The 17,869-nt window shown below is 39.4% G+C and overlaps 1 protein-coding gene across 1 annotated transcript in view; it reads left to right on the top strand.

Annotated features, from left to right (window-relative positions):
* Positions 1-17,131, top strand: part of GPR176 (G protein-coupled receptor 176) — a 117,865-nt gene extending 100,734 nt beyond the window's left edge. Inside the window, exons 2-3 of the mRNA XM_036736300.1 lie at positions 10,450-10,702; positions 15,869-17,131. Of these exons, the coding sequence (XP_036592195.1) occupies positions 10,450-10,702; positions 15,869-16,991 (1,376 nt within the window). The 3' untranslated portion in view covers positions 16,992-17,131. The remainder of the gene's footprint in view (positions 1-10,449; positions 10,703-15,868) is intronic.
* Positions 17,132-17,869: the final 738 nt, after the last annotated feature.

Below are 17,869 nucleotides of genomic sequence, written 5' to 3'. Positions count from 1 at the left end.
CTTTATTGTGGAAACCACTAAACCTTATGTGGTCCTGACTATGGCTCTACAATATTTAAATTCTTTCTTTCTGGCTACTGGCAATGTTTTCTTTTTGACTTTGGAGCTCTGTATTTTGCTTTAATATTCCTGGGAGTTTTCATTTTGAGATCTCTTTCAGGAGGTGATCAGTGGATTCTTTCAATTGCTATTGTACTATCTGGTTCTAGAGTATCTGGATACTAGAGTATCTAGTTTTCCTTGATAATTTCTTGAAAAACAATGTTTAGACTTTTTTTTGATCATGGATTTCAGGTAGTCTAATAATTCTTAAGTTATCTCTCCTGAATCTGTTTTCCAGATAAGTTGTTCTTCTGATGAGACATTTCACATTTTTTTTTCTATTTTCTAGTTCTTTTGACTTTGTTTATTGATGTCTCAAGGAGTCATTAGCTTTCACATGACCAATTCTAATTTTTAAGGAATTATTTTCTTCAGTGAGCTTTCCAATCCTCAGTTTCCTTTTGAGAAAGGAAGAAACTTTTGCAACTTGAAAATAGATACCTAAAATAGTATTACTTCATAAGATTATTGTGAGACTCAAATGGGAAAACATATTGCAAACTTCAAAGTGCTATGTAAATGTCAATAATTCTTATAATATTCCAGCTAAATTCAGATTCTTAATAGCTTACACATAGCTTTCTCATAGATTTGCTTAATTTATTTCATTCTATGAAACTAAATTTACATGCCTTGTTACTGGACTACCACTTGGGAAGATGTTAGAAATTATGTGTTTATAGAAAATATAATTATAATTGTGATTATAGCATTATAAATATATCTTTGGCCATGTGCTGTTGTTTAAGGTGTTTTTTTTAAAAGGAAATTCAACTAAATTAGATATTTGTTTCACTAAAAGTCCAATGTACTGAATTTTAAGCACGAATCAATGTATTCTCAACAGAAGGATGCAGGTCATCTGCTAATGTTTACAGCCTGTTAGGGTAATTGAATTTAAACACTGTTGGGCAGTCATCATCATTATGTTAGGATTTACTTTTTTTTTCCTTAATGAAACTATGCCAAGGCCATGGATTACTTTTTCCAATTTTCTTGTCTCCTGGTAGTTTTTAATTTACTCTGGCACCCTATTACAATCTATAATGTCTACAAGCTGCTGAAAATCTGATGCAAGATATTTTGAAGGACTAAAAATTGACTAGGTCTGCCAATAAGCAATGTTTCCAGAAACTGAACATCTAGGAATATCTTAGGCTGCTAAGAGAGTCTCTTTGATTATTTTTGTCCCCTTCTTGTCACTGAATTCCATTTGGGCCAGGCCTTGGTCAAAATGGACATTCTTCTTTTCAGTTCTGCTAAGTACCACATCTCCATGTGGAGACTGTCATGCTATTATAAGTGGTCAAAGCAATGACCCACTGCTTGGGTTGGAGAGGTCATATGCTTATGTGTTGCTGCAGGAATATCACTGATTCTCCAGAGATCTCTGAGTAGCTTGAGAGGGGACTCTGCTGGAAACAATGAAATGGTTTCCTGAAGCTCTTGCAGCAGCAACAAGACAGTTTAAGGGTAAAATCTACAATGCTGACTTTGCAACATAAGCAGTGGTCTGGTAGCAGGACTGCTGGGATGCATTCTCTTGTCCTACTTCTAGTTCCTTCGGTGGCCCTTGAGCACTTGTCAGATTACTATTCTTTGCCCCCACCTACCAAATAAAATCAATGTCTCTCCTGACCCGTCCTCCATAGTTGCTATGTGAAATTGGTTCATTAAATTGTTTATGTGAAATCAATGACCTTCAGAAATCCTTCTCTGAGTGAGGTTGGGCTATTTGTGCAGTAAAGGGACATGAGTATCTGTGCTCACAGAGCTTATTAAGGGATCCAATCACCTATCATCCTTCTTTTTTGTTTATTTGTTTATTTCTTTTTAAAGCTTCCTTAATATTTTTTTTGAGGTAATTGGGGTTAAGTGATTTGGCCAGGGTCACACAGTCAGTAAGTGTCTGAGGCTGCATATGAACTCAGGTCCTCCTAACTCCAGGACTGGTGCTCTATCCACTGTGCCACCTAGTTGCCTCATACTTTGTTTCTACATTACAGTTTCAGCTAACTCCCACTTGGTGCTGAGTCTCTTATAACAAAGCAAAACAGTTAAATAAAACTAATAATACAATGACCTTATCTGAAAGCACATGCAACATTTCATTTACGTAGCCCCTCCCCTCTGTTAAACAGATAAAGTTGCTGCCTTACCAGCTCAGAGTGGTGACTGCTGACCATGCTGAGCAGCAGACAGCTTTCCCCTAATCTCAGCCCTTGGACTGGCAATCCTTCTGGCTCCAACAGAGGCTATCATCATAGCTCCTCATAAACTTACTCTGATGAATTACTGGGCTGTCTGTCCTTTATTGCTACAAATGCTGTTTTATGGAAAGTATTGAACACAATGCATGACAGCATGACAGGTGTAGGCAGGCTGTGGCGCAGTACCAGTAAATGGCACTAAAAATGCTCACCGATGGCATTTTACCATTCCCTACCAAGTGTGTATTCATTTTATTTCTCTTTTCTCTTACCTCCTTCCATTTTTCCTTTCTCTATATTTTTCTTGTGTGTGTGTGTGTGTGTGTGTGTGTGTGTGTGTGTGTGTGTGTGTTTCATAGAATCTCAGAGTTGGAGAGGACCTCAAGGTCATCTAGTCCAACCTATATCTAATTCCCTTCTATAAGATCTCAGAGAAGTCAAGCTATTAATTGAACTCATTCATTCCCAAGATAGCTCAATTCCACTTTTGAATGATTAATCATAGAAAGTTTTTTTTTCTTTTATTGAAAGGGAATCTTTTTTTCTGCAACTTCTGCCTTTTGGTCCTACATCTGCTTCCTGGGGCTAAACAAAATAAATGTTATTTCTTCTTTCACATCTTAGCCCTTCAAAATGTAAAGAGAGAAACCATGTCCTTTCTTAATCTTTTTTTCTCTGTTAAACAGCTCCCCATTTCCTTCAAATGACCATCAGGTCATTTAAAAGTGCTCTCACCATCCTGGTTACATTCTTCCTTGTCAATACCTTTCTTAAAATGAACAAGTGAATAAGGCATTCAGTGGGCCAATCACTTCTGTCATTCAGAACACTGTAGTTCTGTTACTGTAGCCCAAGATTACATTAGCTTTTGAGGGCTATTGTGTCATGTTGCTGGTTGCTTACACATGAACTGCTCTTGCTATCCTTGTAAGGTTGGTTTTTCAACATCGCCTTTGGTTGTTAGCACTGTCCCATTGTTCCGGCACATGAAACTATTTTTGGATCCTTCCATCTATGCCTTCATTAAAGCTATTGATAAAAATGTTAATTAGAATAGAGGCAGGAACATAGCCATGTGGCATTTCAATTTAACAAATAGTTACTAAATGTTTTCTGTGGGTAGCACATTTTGCTATGTGCTGCGGGGGGGAAAACAGTCCCTGCCTCCAAAGAGTGTATATTCTATGGCAGGGGTGGGGGTGGGGGAATAATGTGTACGCAGATACACAAATATAAGATATATACAAAATAAATACAGTGTAATTTCTGGGGTGAGGTGGGGAACAGTAATCTGGAAGAATCAGGAAAGGCTTCTTGGAGGAAGTGGCATTTGGGAGCTAGGAAGTCCAGGAAGAGGTAGTGGAGAAGGGTATATATTCCAAGCATGTGGAACAGTCAGTGCTATAGCAAGAGAACAGAAGACAGGAAATGTAATTTGGTGTATGGGGAATGTGAAGAAGGCCAATTTAGCTAGAATGTTGAGTGCATGAGGGGATAGATGAATAGAAAGATGAATATGAAATCGGTCTGGAAAGATGGGTTGAAGTTGGATGGTGAAGAGCTTTAGATGCCAAACAGAGAAATTTTCATTGTATTTTATTTTATTTCTTTTATTCAATTGCCATTGAAACTTCTTGAGCAGGGGAGTGATATGGTCAGGTCTGTGCTTTAGGAATACCAATTTGGCAGCTGTGTGGAGGGTAGAATGCAGAGGTGAGAATAGAGGCAGGAGACCAATGAGGAAGCTATTGTAAAAATCCTTGCAGTACAAATGCCACTCAAGCACACCCCCTCACCTTTCTTCTTCTGTCTGGTCTATACTTGGTTTGACTTGTGATATGCACAGCTTAACAGTCTGTTCATAGTTGGTGTGGGAGCTTCGATTGATACATATAGGAAATTGTTGGGGATAATTAGATATTGCTGTTCATGAAGTTAAATACCTCAGTATAGTGGTAAATGGTTACAACTTCTCTTTTTGAAGTAGGATGGAAGTGGAGGGCAAATATACTTTAATTATTGATTCATTATAACTTCTTTCTTATTATGTGATATAATCCATGCATTAGAATCAGAAGCTCTGGGTTTAAGACCTTGAAAAATGCTCTTTGGGCTTACAAAAAGATGTTTTTAGCTATGGTATATACCTTCTCCATTTGGTTAAGACTTTGGTTGCTACAAGTCCTCACAGATAATTCTTATTTTTACCTTGTTGACCAACTCAAAATACTAAGCCTCTTAAATGCTCAACCAATTTTTCCTCTGTTGCCCTAATTACCTCCAAGAATTTCTTATGTTTCTTGTTTATGACTAGTTACTATCTATGTGATCTTGGGCAAGTAACTTAAACTCTCCGAGCCTCAGTTTCTTTATCTGTAAATTAAGGGGTTTAGACTAGGTGAATTCCAAGATATCATCCACTCCACATCTATGATTCTATGATCCTTTTAACTGAAAAATAAAGCAAGGTCAAAATTGAAGATGTTTCTAATATTGTCTACTGAATGTAAACCTTTTCGTTTTAGCCATTCTAATCCTTGCTGACCCCAATTCACTGTGACTTTTATTTCTGTGGATGTGGGCTGTTTTCTTATACCTATCATTTGTAAGCTGCCATTGCTTCCAGTTTGCGTTACTCTGTTTTCAAGCTTAAATTTTTGTGTGATTTTTTAAATAAAAGAAATGTTAGCAGTTTTAGAATGGTACCGCTTCTATCAAAAGTGGAATGCCTCTAAATTTTTGAAGTGAGTTTTCCACAGGCCCACTGTTTTCCACCATTATGTCACAATATACATTTCATTTTAGTTATTAGTCTCCTAAACTCACCAGGATCAGTGCTCTCAAGGATGCAAAACCCAAAGAAGAGGTCATATTAGAGCTGGAACTCTACAGAGGCTGAATGAGCTCAACCATTGTCTCTCATGACCCGCTCTCCCTTTTCATCTATACATATCTAGCTGTGCCACAGTGATTCTAGGAGTCACTTTACCTATTCCTGAACTCAAACCTCTCTCTTTCCTACTTGAATTTTGTCTAACTGTCCTGTCATGTATAAAGAGAGCTCTCTATCCTTTGGATTTGGTTGTAGTGGTGAAGAGTCACAGAAATTATAGGAGACAAGTAAATTTATTTATACTTCATTTATATGAGCAGCTAGGTGGCATTGTGGATAGAGTACTGACCCTTAAGTCAGGAAGACCCATCCTCCTTAGTTTAAATCTGGCTTCAGAAACCGATTCTCTGCGTGACCTGGGCGAGTCACTTAACTCTGTTTGCCTCAGTTTCCTCAGCCATAAAAAGAGCTAGAGAAAAAAACGGCAAACCACTCTAGTATCTTTGCCAAGAAAATGCCAAATGGGGTCATAGAGAGTAGGACACAACTCTTACGTAAGAATAATAAGTTACTGAACATTTATTTATACTCCTCTATACAGCTGCATCTTGATAATTTGGGACTGACCTCATTTATCTCTTCCCCTCTCCCTTCTCTATCCTTTTCTCTCTGTCTCTGTCTATCTGTCTGTCTCTCTGTTTCTCTCCCTTTTGCCAATGAATTCGCACAGTCACTAAAGCATGTGAAAAGGAAATAACTTTTGGGAATGAATAGGTCACAGCATAGGTTTTGTGTGGTTGGTCCATTTGCATTAAATGTTTTTGGTGGGGAAAGATAGGTAGGAAGTGGCCTCAAAAATCATTTAAGTATATTTTATTAAATAGAATATAGCAAGCTTGAAGTTGCTGTCACAGGCAGTTTGGCTGTTTCGATGGATGCACACCCACATGCCTGGCTTACCATGGGTGGTATATATGAATGTCCTTTGGTGTTTGTGTTTAGTCTTTGATTGTGGACACTACTGCCCTGTTGCTACTCCCCTGACATTGTGATTAAAATCAATTTCCTAGATTCAAATGAGATAAGTATATGTTTTTGTAAAATGACAACGACATGATAGGACTGTCTCAACAAGTGGTGGGGTCCTCTTCTTTGGATGTCTACAAGTAGCTGTATGGCCTTGTTATGTATATTATGGTAAGAATTCCTCTGTGTGTGTGTGTGTGTGTGTGTTGAATTGGATGATTCAGGAGCTACCTTCTAACTCTCAAAAACTGTGATTCTGTGAAATGTGAACTATAGAGCAAAGTGAGGTTTTAGAATGACAAGAGTGAGAGTGGGCTTGGAGGGCATTAAAAAAATTATGGTTATATACAAGGGCAGTGTAGGACAGCTAGGTGGTGCCATACCGCATAGAGCACTGCTCCAGGAGTTAGACCTAGTGTTGCAACAATCTGGCCAGCAGCTGCTGTGAGGGTGTAAAACCAACAACAACCAGCTCACAGAATGCTGCAAGCCCACGTTCTTTTGATCTGCTTTACTAAGGAAAGCAATGATAAGGGGTTAATAATCTTACTTTAATCCTCCATACAAATATCATTCACTTAGTTCAGGGGAAAAAGCCAGCACCCTGAACTTCAGAGCAAATACAAACAAATTACAAACACACATTTATAAACAGACCAAATACAATTCATAGTTACCAAGGAACCATCAACATCTGAGTTCAGCCGGGAGCTTCACCAGGCTGGCCCAGAGTCACTCTTGCCACTCCTGCTGTGGCTCAGAGCTCTGAAAGAGAAAGCCAACCTCTGCGTTTATATATCTTGTTCAGGGTCAAAGGTAAGTCACACATGCGACTCACCTACATGACCTAAAAGTGTTACAAAAATGCTACTTAAACCCATGTGGTCTAAAAACCTCTGATGTCACAAACATGTCACTCAAACCCATGTAAACTAGGCTTTCCCTTGAGGCAAGGAGGTCATCAAGGATTCCTAATTTATTCAAGGAAATAAAGGCCAAACTCTTCAAGGGCACTTGGTTGAGTAAGTGCTAAGAGCCCATCTTGATTCTCAATATACCTAGTAACATTTCTTGCCATGTTTATCTAAAGATATCAATGAAAATGGGAATTGGTATCAGTTCTGAAAGTGGTATTTCTAAAAACCTGACCACCAATTAAAAGGCTTTGACCCTCGCCGAAGTGATGATTATAATATACTTTGATAACAGGTATTATTTAGGAGGTAGATGGAGTAGAGTCTGAGAGATACTGTGAAAATTTGTCTCTATTTGGTTTTCTTAAATGGTCTCCAAATTTCACCTTACTCATCAGTAAAATGGGGATATTATTATTTTCATTACTTACCACCATCTGGAGTTGTTGGCCCTACGTATGTGTAAGACTAAGTAATATTATTGAAACAATATTATTAGTCGACACTAACTTTGCTTACTCCATTTGCAAATGACTCTTCCTATTTTTTTCAATTACCCAGGAGGTTCATCAGGCATTTGACCAGTGTAGTTAGAGAGGATAGCAGAGGTAGTAAATAAGAGGGAGAACGAGATTGTACTAAGTTATTTATTTGGTAACAAAGAGGGGATGAATAATATGGTATATTATCTAAGGAGTTAGAGGCTGTCTGAATTTTGATAATTTAGGACGTCAGGTTACAGATACTCCTTTCACTGCAAAATTCCCGCAATGGATGACATTTTAAAGCTGTCATCTGTTTAATGTGCTATATGTGAACCTCATATAAGGGAAGATGATTCAGTCAAAGATCTCAGCTGTGCTTAAAGGAGGGGGAGAAAAAACCTGGAGAAGCAATGCTACATCAGTAGAACTTCAGACTATGTATATTCTCAGGACCCAATATGTAACCCCACTGCCAGGAAGGAATGTTTGAGAAGGCCTGGAGGACCAGAATAGGAAGGAATGCAGACAACTCTTGAAATGAATTGCTTCACAAACTGCTGAGTTGATCTCTCTGAGTCAGCGTATCAAACCTATACAAAGTTAGAAAAAGAACATATTTCCTTCAAGCAACTGGCCTACATATGCAAAAAGGCTTGCTGATGCCTGTTTCACCCTTTGTAGCAGAAAGTAGGTCATCGTGGGATAATTTAGCTGCCTGTTGATTTTGGTACTTCATTGTTAGGGGTCCCTGACCAGCAAGGGCCCCAATCTCAGTACGCAATGATGAGGCGGGAGTCAGGAAAGATGCAACTCCGATTTATTGGGAGACATTATCCAATTTTATAGGGTTTTGCACTACATGAACAGAAGCAGGTGTTCAAGGGGTAAGGGGATGACAGCATGGGAAGATCAATATAGGGTGGGAAGAATCTGGATTGTTGTAAACTATGATTCCTACAAGCGTATGGGAAAAACTAGGGCTGTAGTAAGGTAGTTTCCATGGGAGTATGGGAACAAAAGGGGGGTGCTGTCCTACAGTATCTACGGAGGCATGGGAAGGCTCAGGCATGTAGCCAGCTGATATCAGAGCTGTATGAGCTATGTGAGGCACGGGGCAGGATGCCCCTGTAAAGTATCAAAGATGTTCCAGTAAGTAAAGTATCAAAGCATTGTTGTGTTAGGCACTGGTTCAAGAGCATTAGGTAGTGGCCAGCTGGGTTCCTCCTTCTGGGCTTGCAGGTCCCTGGTGAATGGACTCTGCCTGCATGAGAAAGGATGGCTACGAGAGTGGGAGGGGGGCTGTTAGGGATGGAAGTCCTTCCTCCGGGTGCCTACCGTTCCAACTCCTACTAAGCCTGTCTGGTTTTACCCAGGAAACAGGCCAAGTGCTAGGGTCCGAGCAGCCCCGGGGTTGGCACCAACTCCCTACACTTCATCATGAGTAATAAAATGTCAAAACCTTGCAACCTGATGCCCTACTTTCTTCTTACCTGGGGTTAAAACGCTCCTTTCAAAAGTGAGACTGAAGCTACTTAGATCTTGGTGTTCTTACCTGTAAAATGGAGGGGTTGGACTAGAAAGGCTATGAGGTCCCTTCCAGCTCTGTGTCTGGGATCTTATCATCTTATTTTAGCCCAAGAGAATTCACTGTGTGGGCATTTACACAGCAGCCATTTATAGTGGGAGGCAACATAGCATAGTATAGAGTGCAGGCTCTTAGGTCAGAGCCTGGGTTGAAATTTGCATTAAAACTGGGTTCAAATTTTTATCCTGTATGGCCCTGAGCAAGTCTCCTAACCTTCCAGAACTTCAGTTTTGTTGTTTTTGTTGTTCAGTCATTTCCGTTGCATCCGACTCTTTGTGGCCCCATTTCGGGTTTTCTTGGCAAAGATGCCAGAGTGCTTTGCCATTTCCTCCTCCAGCTCATTTTACAGATGAGAAAAATGAGGCAAACAGGGTTAAATGACTTTCCCAGGGTCACACAGCTGAACTCAGGATTTGAACTCAGGTCTTCCTGACTTTAGGCCTGGTTCTGTATCCACTGCCACTTTGGTTTCCTCTTCTGTAAAAGGGAGCAGTTGGATTAGATGACTTTTTAGGCTCCTTCCCACTCCAGATCTATGAACCTAAAAGTATTAGACTTGGACTGTCTTTGAATCTTGCCCTTAATACTTACTCTCTGTGTGATCCTGGACAAATAATTTAACCTCTCTGAACCTTAATTTCCTTATCTGGAAAATGGGGATAATAATGAGTGGCACCTCAGAGAGCTGCTGTGAAGATTAAATCTTATACTGCCTGGAAGGTGCTTTATAAACCTTAGTGGTCCATTCTTGGGATTGGGACTGGACCTCTGATTTCATTGGTGTAGGGAATTCCAGGATAAAGAAACTCCTTTGCCAATGAAGACTATCATCTTCTCCATAATTTATAATCTTTGTTACTTAGAGTCCTAGGTACATCTGACTCATAGAGAGGATGTGTCAGATTTTTGTTACTGCTGTTCAGTTGTTTCATTCGTATCTGACTCTTTGTGACCCCATTTGGGGTTTTCTTGGCAAAGATACCAGAGTGGTTTGCCATTTCCTTCTCCAGCTCATTTACAGATGAGGAAACTGAGGCAAAAACAGGGGTAAGTGATTTGCTCAGGGTCATACAGTTAGTAAGTGTCTGAGGCTGGATTTGAACTTAGGAAAATGAGTCTTCCTGACTCCAGGCCCAGCACTCTATGCGCCGCCTAGCTTTACATAAATAGAAATAGTATAAATATTTAAGCAATGTCTCTTAAACCCAACTACAAATATGAATTTGAGTCTTTGGGGATTTTTTAACCTACGTTTTCTTTATTTAATTGTTTTATGTTTTTGATATCTGGCCAGGAAACTTCGTGGTGTTGTGGTCGACCTGCCGCACAACTGTGTTCAAATCTGTCACCAACAGGTTCATTAAAAACCTGGCCTGCTCGGGGATCTGTGCGAGCCTGGTGTGCGTGCCTTTTGACATCGTCCTCAGTGCTAGTGCCCGCTGCTGCTGGTGGAGTTATACCATGCTCTTCTGCAAAGTGGTGAAGTTCTTACACAAAGTGTTCTGTTCTGTGACTATCCTCAGTTTTCCCGTCATTGCTTTGGACAGGTAAGATCATATTGACCATGGCCTTCCCCTCCTTTATTGGATTTTTAATTATTAAAGAAAAACATCAGCAGCCTAAAACTAAGTATGATTGTCAGCATTCCCCAAAGTGCTTTTCAGCCTGCCACCTGTCAGGAATATTGAGCATCTGAAACGGTTGCTGCAGTATGATCTGTTTTATTGTTAAACAACAGAAAAACACATACACACACAGAAGAGACTTGGGTGGATTACATCATTAACATGAAGTAATGAATACTGTGTTGGGATGCTTAGAGTGGCAGCTTAGTAGGAAACAGTGGTATTTGCACTGTTGTGTGTAGTTAGTTGTTCATCTGACTTTATAACTGTGTAAATAGGTTGATTTACTGCAGACATTTCTCATGATGGCAAGAAATGACTCCACATTTAGTTGGACCTGGTTAAATGATTCTAGTTTCCTTTGAATTACCTCTTTTTCAGAGTTGTGCAATGTGGATATTGCTTCTTCTTCCCTTTCCTTTGCTTTTGCAGAGTTAGAAGGGGTAGATTAGAAAGAGGACTGGACTGGGAATCAGGAGTCATGGGGTCCAGTCCCATCTCTACCATTTACAAGCTGTATTGGGAGGTGGTATTTCTAGAGGAGTCTGTGAGAGAGTGTACCCCTGTGGAGACTGGGAGAATTCTCTTTTTCATTTATCTTGCTATACTTTTAGTCAGTCAACAAGAATTTATTTAGTGCCTATTATGGGCTATGTACTGTGCTAAGCACTGTTAATTTTTTTTTTTTGCTTTAAATCAGAAATTAATCTGTTTAAATCTGGTAGAAAGAACTTTTTTGAGAACCTGGAGTGTGGTCATAAGTGGTCGTGAGTCTATTTCCTTCTGTATAAAATGGAGATAATGGTAGCACCTATTTCACATGATTGTTTTGAGGATCAAATGAGATAACTTTTAGTGCTTGATAAATGGGGGCTATCTCAGCCAGATTATATGTGTGACTTCCCGTTAACCAGAAGCATAGTCAGAAGCTACCCACAGCTGTGTCAACCCATCCACAGCTTATCTTACTGAAGAGATAGGCTGACTTGTTCCATAGTGTTGGGAATTTAAGATTCCTGATGTTGACAATTTCATGAATATCATGGCATGTTTGAAGAATTCAGCCCATGTGACTACTAAACTAGGTCCAGGTGAACGGCTTTTAAAATTGTTTGCTGAAGATACAATTTCTGCTAATAAAGGACTTCTAGAGAGTAAAAGAGAATTAGGAAGAACAAAAACCCCAAAATGATATAGTATGCAATTAAAATAGCTAGATATTGATGGCCCCTCCCAATGGAAGTTAGATAAAGGAACAGACTATTATAACTTCCTACATAAATTTAGCTGATATGAAACAATGTGGAGGCTAAAAATAAAAACTTAGTAATTCAACCAGCAAATGCCAAGAAGAGTTATATGACAGTCAAGCAACACAAGTTTAGGATAGATATTGATTTTTATCATGTTACAGAAGAGGAGAGGGAAAGACTATAAGTACTATGATCTCAAAATAGAGAGCAATGGGGGAGGAAGAATTAGTTTTTTTCATGCTAAATGGTTTAGCATCAGACCCGACTAAACCATGTCATCCTCAGAGCATTTAAGGCCAATATTAGGAGAAGGATGACAAACATGAAAAATGAGAAAAGATCTGTAATTTCTAAAAACAAAACCATTTTCTTCATCACTGACATTGAGATACCCTGCCGTGTTTGGATTCTAACATCATAGTCCTTATAGTGCTGCATGAGGAATTAGAAGCAGTAAGATAAAAAAAGATAGGAAAAACATCTGGACTAGACCAATCATATGTCAGTTCTGGAGACAACATAATTTTAAGGATCAGTTCTCAAGGTCTTTGGAAGAAGGAAAGATACTGTTGGAAAATATTCCAGACATAATTACAAAAAAAGACAAGAGGATATCAATAACTACCAGCCCATAATTGTATTTTCAAATCTTTGCAAAATCTTTAAAAGAAAGATTTGCACACAAATGAAAAGATCTTTGATGAAAACATGGGAAGAGAAAGGCTTTTGCAAATGATATTCTGAAGGGGATCATATCTGTATAGTTATAAAATTGATGGAAAGGTGAAGATAATCCAAGATCCCACCATACTCATAGCTTATTGAGTTAAAAAAAGCATTTGATTCAGTAGAACATTAAAGGGTTTCCTATAACAGTGATTTTCATAGATATGTTAAATCATATAAGGTTCCTTGATAGGTATAACAATGCTGACCTTATTTGACTCTCTGGTTATTAATATCAAATGAAGCATAAACAGGGAGACATATGCTCACCAAAAACATTTGGCTTTGTGTTTCTACTGTTTTGGAAGAAATTCAGTGCAGGGTCTAAATGAAAGATTGATTCACTACAGATTTCAGGCTCCTCCAAATGCTATTTGTGAATGGCATGGTACAGCAAGCCCTGGAACATTACCGAGCCCCTTAAATGAGGATCTTTTAATGACACAGTCTTAAAGGAAGTTAGCCTAAATACTCACACAGGAAAAATCAAGTGGATAAAAAGTGCCTATGGTATCTACCTTGATATGAAATTAGATGGCAAGTCTGTAGATTTATAGTCCTTCAGTACATATATCTTGAGCAGATACTTCAGACAAGGAATAGCATTGAAAAATGAATAGGAGGAAGAAAACAGGTTGGATTACATTTGAGAAATTTCACAATACTTTGAGTGACCTCAACTTTCTTCTTGAAACAGAAACATACCTTTTTCACACCAATGTTATTTTGATGCTATTATATGGCTAAGAAACATGGAATACCATAATATCTACGTACCCACCTAAAAGGCATGAGGGGAATTCATAGTGGGCAAAAATAGGCTGTGGCATAATGGCCAGGGAAGAATTGCATTCAAAAATAATATAAAAGATGTCATGAAGCATACACATGTACATACAAACATAATTTTACATATACATGTTTGAAATGAGAGGTGGGCTAGTCATAAAGTAAGAGCTAGGAATAGTAGCCAACTGTTTTGGTATTCATATTATCAAGAGGCCTAAAAGATGGTTCCCTAGCATGTTTGGGTGAACTCTCTGGGAAGGATTTTATTGGAGGACATAGACAAGAATTATATAGTATAAAAAAGCATGAATGGATTGCTCCAATGGATTCCTCCATTGGAGGTGGCATCTACATCAATGAAATTACAAATCTACTGAAATATCAAAAGACGATTTCAAACAGAGCAGGAGTAGATGACTTTTATCGGGTTCAGTACTGCCCCTTGAGTCTAAAGAAGAATACACACACACACACACACACACACAATCCTCTTTTTAAAGTAGAAAACTTTTTTTTTTTATTATTATTGCTATCATTTCACAAGGAAAGGAAACAACCATTCATTAGATACCTGCTATGTGCCAGGCACTGTGCTAAGTTCTTTATAGATCCTCAAACTAAACTTGGGAGGTAGGCACTATTATTATCATCCTTATTTTATGGTTGATAAAACTGAGGCAGAAGTTAAGTGAATTGTCCAGGGTCACACAACTCAGACATAGTGTCTGAGGTGAGATTTGAACCCAAGTTTTCCTGACTTCAAATCTAATGATCTATCCATTGTCATCCATAAAAGGGGTTGAGGTATGATTACAAATTTAGAGCTAGTAAATTAAGGAGTAGGATCAGATGACTTTGAAATTCTCTTCTAGCTTTAAAAGTATCATCCCTATGTGATCTCTGATTATATGGGACTTTAGCTTTTAGATAGAAATTGTTCAGCGATCTGAAGAATTCTATAATTCCCCAAGCATTTGTATGAAACTCCAACAGATGGTTACCCTAGACTGTACTAAGGGGGTTACAGATTTCTATAGCTTTAATTATCATTCGTATTTTTTCTTCTTTTGAAATGATAAACTCCCCCACCCCCCAACTTCTCTCCAATCTGATTTTGGTATAAATCTGATTTCATAGGTGGCTAAAATCACTTAATTACTGTTAGGGATATTGATTGACCAACATTATAAAAGCAAGTATTGAGTTGGTCCCAATTTAACTTGCTGAATCGATTTGGTGAAAGTGCCTGACCAGAGTCCATCCTTCATTCTGGCCTATTTCCAGATCAGTTCTGAAGCTAATCATATTTAGCACACAAGTAACTGTTTGAGTCTGAGCATAGACGTGTTTCTTTTAGTGGCCGTGACATCTGCAAGAGCAGAGAGTATCATAAGTTTACATTCAAGGCCTCTAAGGTAAAATTCTAGAAATTCTCTTTTATTCTTGAATTGAAAAATATGTATATCTTCAAGGGAGAATGCCTCCTCTCCCATCACAGGGATGCTTTGGGTGGCTGTTCATGCCTATGATGATGAAGCTTTACATAACTTTGAATAAATTGAAATTTTTTCCTATTGTTCTCACATAGGAATCTTAGAATTTAGAGTTGAAAGGCCATGTAATTTGTGGACATATGGTCCAACCCATGCCTGACAAAGAAACCTCACTACAATATAACCACTGACAGGTCATCTAGCTTTTACTTGAAAAACTGCAATGGGGATGGGGGAAGTGGAGGACCTATTATCTCCCAAAGCATCCCATTCCACTTTGGTTTTGTTCTAATCGTTAGGAAGATTTTCTTTACATTAAGGCAACATTTTCCTTCTTACCCTCCTCCTATTGCTCCTTCCCTCTAGGGCTCTCTTCCATAGGATAGCCCCTCAGATGCTTGAAGACACTTACCATTCTCTCAGTCTTCTCTTTGACCAATCCTAATAAAATACATGGAAGAATTTTAGAAGTGCCAAGGACAAGCTTGTGGGATTGAACTTGGACAGATTATTTAACCTCATTTTCCTCATCTGTATAATGAAGGAATTCTTCCTAGCCCTGAAATTCTATATTTAGGACTCTAGAATTCTGTCTCCCCACCCATTTGGGCATCTGTATTTGGCTAGGGATGCTTCTAGAATTGTGCAGCAAAGGCCTTAGTACCTTAGACAATGCTTCTGCCTCCTCTATTGCCCTGAGTAAAAGGGAATAACCCAATATTCTTTACCACATCTTCTGACTCTAGCCTGCTTTTAGTAAGTTAGTAATCAACTAATTTAAAATAATTTTTCTGTTGTAAAACTTTTTTCCCTTGTATATCTTGCAGGTACTACTCAGTCTTATACCCATTAGAGAGAAAAATCTCTGATGCCAAGTCTCGTGAGCTGGTAATGTACATCTGGGCCCATGCCGTGGTGGCTAGCATTCCTGTTTTTGCTGTGACCAATGTGGCAGACATTTATGCCATGTCTACATGTACAGATGTCTGGAACTATAGCCTAGGCCACCTGTTGTATGTCCTGATCTATAACATCACTACCGTCATTGTACCCGTGGCCATGGTCTTCCTCTTCATGATTCTCATTCGTCGGGCCTTGAGTGCCAGTCAGAAGAAGAAGGTCATCATTGCAGCTCTCCGGACCCCACAGAATACCATCTCCATCCCTTATGCTTCTCAGAGGGAGGCCGAGCTGCATGCCATGCTGCTCTCTATGGTGACGATATTCATCTTATGTAGTGTCCCCTATGCCACCTTAGTTGTCTACAGGGCGGTGCTCAATGTCTCTGATACATCGGTCTTCCTGCTACTCACTGCCATCTGGTTGCCCAAAGTGTCTCTCCTGGCCAATCCTGTACTCTTTTTGACTGTAAATAAATCTGTCCGCAAGTGCTTGGTGGGAACCTTGGTTCAACTTCACCGCCGATACAGTCGTCGCAATGTGGTCAGCTCAGGGAGCGGGGTCCCTGATGGGGCCCTAGAACCCAGTGTGCGCTCGGGAAGCCAGCTCCTGGAGATGTTCCACATTGGACAGCAGCAGATCTTCAAGTCCACTGAGGATGAGGAGGAGAATGAGATCAAGTCCGTTAGCTCCACCGACTACCAGGTAAAGGAGATCCCTGCCGATAGTCTGGAGGCACAGCAAGATCTACAGTTGGCCACTCTGCCGGCACCACCTGGTACGGTAGATTCTATAGGTCATGGAGTACTGGCAATACCTGCAGAGATTGAGGTGGCCCCTGAAAAATATTCCCTACAATTTGGCTTTGGACCCTTCGAGCTGCCTCCCCAGTGGCTCTCAGAAAACCGAAACAGCAAGAAACGTTTGCTTCCTCCATTGGGAAACACTCCGGAGGAACTGATCCAGACCAAGCTGACTAAGCCAGGCAAGATGGAGAGGAAGATCAGCAGAAACAATAAAGTCAGCATCTTTCCCAAAGTGGATTCTTAGCAAGGGCTGGAGCCCTGGGGCTCAGCCTTCTTGACGTTGGCCATATTGTGTGATCCCATGGATCGGCATTGCAATTTCTTATGGTGTGTGTGTGCCAAATACAGAGATGGGAAAGGGCAATATATATCCAAGTATTATTATTATTTTTATATATGTCTCTATGTCACAAATGTTAATGGTAAAGTTCACATTCTACTTTGTGGAAACTACAGAAGTTCCCTCTGCCCTTCCTTATATTTCCTCAGGACTTCCTAGGGAACCTCTGGGAGGTTAGGAACCTAAGAAAATCACTCAGCTGGCATGGAACAACAGCTGTCTGAAGGGAGCCCAAGATAACTGCAAATAATAGGTCATAAAGACGAGACCAAATGTCTCGTGTCCCTAAATATCACAAACTTTTAAGACTTTTTTTTTTAAAAAAAAGCTTATCCAGCCCCTTTTCTTCCTATGCGGTTAAACTATTCTCACTGACATTTTACAATGATTCCTTGTTACTTACACTGTGATATAGGAAGGGGATATAAATCCCCTCCCTGTCTTATACATCTATACACATATACATACCACTACCACTGGTTGTGGAAAAAGATTAGCCAGTAACACCTAGCACTTAAGCTTCACAGAATAATCCTCTAGGTTGCAGTAAGTATTGGAGAGGATATATACATACATATATATATATATATATATATATATATATATATATATGTATGTATGTATGTATGTATGTATGTATATAGCTGCAAAATACTGCATCCTCTTCCCCCTCCACGTCTTGTTACAGAATCAGTAACTGAGAGAGGCAGCTAGGAATAGAGAGCTGGTCTCAGAACCAGGAACACCTTGGTTCAAGTCCTTCCACTGACACATACTGGTTG

Source organism: Trichosurus vulpecula, chromosome 8, assembly GCF_011100635.1.
Source record: "Trichosurus vulpecula isolate mTriVul1 chromosome 8, mTriVul1.pri, whole genome shotgun sequence".
Lineage (NCBI taxonomy): Eukaryota > Metazoa > Chordata > Mammalia > Diprotodontia > Phalangeridae > Trichosurus > Trichosurus vulpecula.
The sequence above is the reverse complement of the archived record's forward strand: the minus strand, read 5'-3'. Positions and strand labels throughout refer to the sequence as shown.